Source organism: Myotis davidii, unplaced genomic scaffold, assembly GCF_000327345.1.
Source record: "Myotis davidii unplaced genomic scaffold, ASM32734v1 C64519765, whole genome shotgun sequence".
Classification (NCBI taxonomy): Eukaryota; Metazoa; Chordata; class Mammalia; order Chiroptera; family Vespertilionidae; genus Myotis; species Myotis davidii.
In genome coordinates this window covers 1-3796 of record NW_006382950.1, presented here as the reverse complement: position 1 = coordinate 3796, position 3796 = coordinate 1, and the positions used below count along the sequence as shown (strand labels likewise).

The following is a 3796-nucleotide window of genomic DNA, read 5'->3' as shown; positions in this document are numbered from 1 at the left end:
TGCTGACTCCTCTCTGCTTCTCTCTCCCCCCCCTCCACCCACAGTTTGCAAAACCAGAGTGGCTCACGGCACCAACTCCCACGAGGTGAGTGGAAAGTTTGACCACCTGACAGTCTCTCTGGGCCCCGCTGAGTCCGCTCCATCCACCCCTGCTCCTCCCCCGCCCTGTTCTGGTAGCTTTGTCTGTCTGCAGCCTCCCCAGGTGCCTGTCCTTGTCCCCAAGGGCCGGATGGCTGTGCAAGACGACACTTGAGCCCCTGCGGCAGCTCTCACACCCGTCTGCCCTGCCCTCGGCTTTCCATGTTTTGGCCCATCAGGGTCACACTCCCTCGTGGCTGCTCTGTGCCAGGCACTGGGCTGGGCCCCTCCTAGGACTGTGGATCGGAAAGATGCCCTCACTGCCGACAAGAATTGGCGATCCTGCTCATTTAGAAAGAAAATGAGCAGGGGAGGAGGAGAGGGTACCGTGCTGCTCCGTCTCATCCATTCCTTACTCACCCAGCAGTCATTCCCGACCCCACCTCGGCTGCCCGGGGAGGATGCTGAGGAGGGTAGCTGACCCAGAGTGGGCGACTGTCACTAAGCAGACAGCAGTGAGGGGTGGTGGGAGGCAAGTGAGAAGGCCCTTGGGGGCAGGAGGAGCAGACAGGGGCAGGGGCTCCCTGGGGTCTTTGTGGCCCACATGAGTGACGGATGGTGGCTGTGGAGGATAAGGGCGTCGCTGCGTGGGCTGCGTGGGCCCGGCACCAGGCGTGTTCGACGCACCTGCTGGTCCTCGCAGAGGGGAGAGGTTCAGACGGACCCTCAGGCACACGCAGTGCCTTCTGGGGAGGCTGTGTCACCCCTCAGCCCGGCAGTCCCCCAGCCCCGCCCCCCAGAGTGCTGTTTCAGGGAGGGCTCCTCTCCCACCCTCCCCCGGAGGAGGAGACACCAGGGGCTGGTGTGGGCTGTGGGCCCTGCTTCCTGGGAGGCTTTAGCATCAGAGCGCCCCCTCCAGTGGGGTGCCTGCCACAGCAGGAGCCTGGAGGCGGGCGGGGCAGGCTCCCCACCTCCTCCGGTGCCTGCGGTGTGAGAGCAGCGAGGACCCCCTGGCTGTGTCCGCTCACCCTCTGGAGGGCACTCGGTGCGCCTGGCTGGTGCTCACAGAACCATTTGGTTTGTGTGTTGTTTGTAAGCCGAGGCGAGCACACTGTTTGCTCCACAGTTTGGACTGTCCCTCACCCGTTTTTAAACCAAAGCTCAAAGCTCCTCCGGCCCCCAAGCCTGTCCCTGGGGGTTGATGCTACCAGACAGGTGAGGAAGTGGAGCTTAGATAGGGCAAGTCCCTGCCGTGCTTGTGCAGTGTGTGGCGCTGGGACGCGAACCCGCATCAGGCCCTCTTACCGCCTCACTCCCCTCGAAGGCTAAGGAGACAGTCACTGTCGAGCGTTTTGTCTCCCATGTGACCTGGGTCTCTACTCTCTCCCCGTCCGGCTGAGCCCGGGCACATTGGGCGGCGCTGACGTGGGGGCAGCAGGGGGGCAGGCAGCAGCTGTCAGGCTGGAGCCCTCCCAGCAGCCTCCTCTGGAGCCTGCAGGCTGAGGGAGCAGCTGCGGCCGGCACTCAGCTCTCGAGGGGGCCTGCAGGCAGCCTCCGCCAGAGCAGGGCATTTCTCTAGTGTCTGCCCTCCCTCCCTCAGTCCCCTCGCAGACCCTCCCGTCGGGACGGGGAGCAGCATGTGCCCGTCCGCGTGTAAGAGGACAAGGCCCTGGGCCGGGCAGTCCCAGTCACGTTCCAGCAAGCCCTGAGCTTCTCAAGGCTGCGGTTTCCTCATCTGTAAAGGGGCTGATGACGTGCCCAGCTCCGAGGGGCACGGTGCACACAGGCGTCTCACGTCATCGCCAGGACAGGGCCTGTCGTGGGTGCACAGTGAGAGGCAGCGCTCGTCATCGCAGGCTTTGACCCAGGCCTCCCAACTCCTGCTCCACAGTCGTCTGGTTTCTGCCTCTCCATCCCGGGCCATGTGCAGGGCCCTCCAAGGAAGTCATGAGGGTTGAGTAGCACACAGCCTGGGTCCGTTCCCTGCACTGCAGCGTGAACGGGGTTCACAGTGCAGCCAGCTCAGCCCCACATGGCAGGCCTGGTGTGTGGGGTTTCCAACCCAGGGGAGTGGATTGGTCCCAGTGTTCCTCTGAGCCCCGCTCCACTCACCCCGCTGAGAGTCCTGCCGAGTCATCAGGCTGGTGGCAGGGCCGGTGGCAGGCCAGTGGTGCACCGGCATCTGAGGCGGAGGGTGGTGCACTGAGGCCGTGGCCCTGTCTCCCCAGATGGCCATCGTGTTCAACCAGGAGGGCCTGAGCGCCGTCCAGCCGCCCTGCGTGGTCCAGAACTTCATCAACCACAACGCCGTCCTCTACAAGGTGTTCGTGGTCGGCGAGTCCTACACGGTGGTCCAGAGGCCCTCGCTCAAGAACTTCTCCGCGGGCATGTCAGGTAACCAAGCCTTCCGCCTTCCCAGCTCGCCCCGAGCCCGGCCGGCTGGACACAGCGTCGGTTGAGCACTTACCCCTGGCACCTGGGTTGTCTGGAGGGGAAGCGGTCATCTGGAGGGTAAACGAATTGTGTGCCGTAGTGAAGAGATCTTGGAAAAGAAGTGAAACCCCCGCCCCATCCATTCGAACCCCTGTAAACTCCAAAAAGCCCCCCACATTTTCTGTACCCAGGTTGCTTGGTGGGGACCCTGTGCCATGAGACGCAGGAGGAGCCTGCTGGAACGGATAATGGGCCCTTCAGGGAAGGGAAGGTGGAGGGGAGCGCTCCTGTTTTGAGGGCCCGACCACTGACTGGATCCCGTCTCCTTTTCCAAATGGGGAAACACCGAGCTGCTGGCTGCTCCTGCAGCCGCCGAGGCGAACGTGCGCCCCGTGAGAGGTCAGCACGCAGGGCCACAGGGCTCCCAGCTGGGGCCTGGGGCAGGCGGTGGGCATGACACCTTGCTGTGCCCCGCGGGTGAGGACTGAGTCAGTGACTGTGGTGGACCAGTGGGTGACGGTCCCACGTGTCCCTCGGGGGTCACAGCATTGGCGTCTGCAGGCCGCTGCCGTCCTTGGGGCAGCTGAGGAGCCCCAGGGAGGCTGGTGGCTCCATAAGCCCAGCTTTGCCTCTGCTGCTCCCCTGCCGCCTGCTGACCGGGCCGTTTCACAGACCGGCACTAGGATAAGGATTTGCTTGTGTTGGGGCTGCTCCCAGGAACGTCCTAGGGGCTCTGAAGGCATCCCCCGGGCACGTTCCGGAACCTGTTGGAACGGTGGCAGCATCTGTGGAGAGTGGCTTTCCGGGAGGACGTCGGTGGCCGGCGTGGTTTGCTCAGCTCTCTGTGCACTCAGCTCCGTGCGGGAAACCTGCCACTGGCTGGGATGTCCAGCTGCACTACCCTCTGCCCAGACAGATGGGCTCCTGAGACCTGCTGGGGCTACCTGTCAGTCCTCCCCGGGGCGCCGGCCACTCTCCTGAGTGAAGTTCAGCCGTTCTTGGCTTCCTCTCAGCCGTCTTGCCCTTAACACACCAGAGCAGACACTGGATTGTCCTCCCGAGTGCAGGCGGCCTCCCAGCCAGGCCTGGGCTCCAGGACTTGAGGCCCGTGTGAGGTTCAGGACACCCCCGTCCTCACCCTGGTCCCAGCCCCCACCCACTGGGATGGGATGACCTGGGGGTGGAGGACAGATGTCGGCAGGGGTCCTTTGGTGTGTGACTGTACACCTGCAAGGGGCATCCTTTTTATAATATATATAACATTTTTATTGATTTCAGAGAGGAA

General features: G+C 63.6%; 1 protein-coding gene across 1 annotated transcript; it reads left to right on the top strand.

Moving 5' to 3' along the window:
- The first annotated feature begins 43 nt into the window (after nt 1-43).
- Nucleotides 44-3790, top strand: LOC102773325 (inositol-tetrakisphosphate 1-kinase-like). The gene is made up of 2 exons (XM_006777809.2): nt 44-85; nt 2307-3790. The coding sequence occupies exon 2, from the start codon at nt 2307-2309 to the stop codon at nt 2535-2537; it is 231 nt and encodes a 76-aa protein (XP_006777872.1). The 5' UTR covers nt 44-85; the 3' UTR covers nt 2538-3790.
- The last annotated feature ends 6 nt before the right edge of the window (nt 3791-3796 follow it).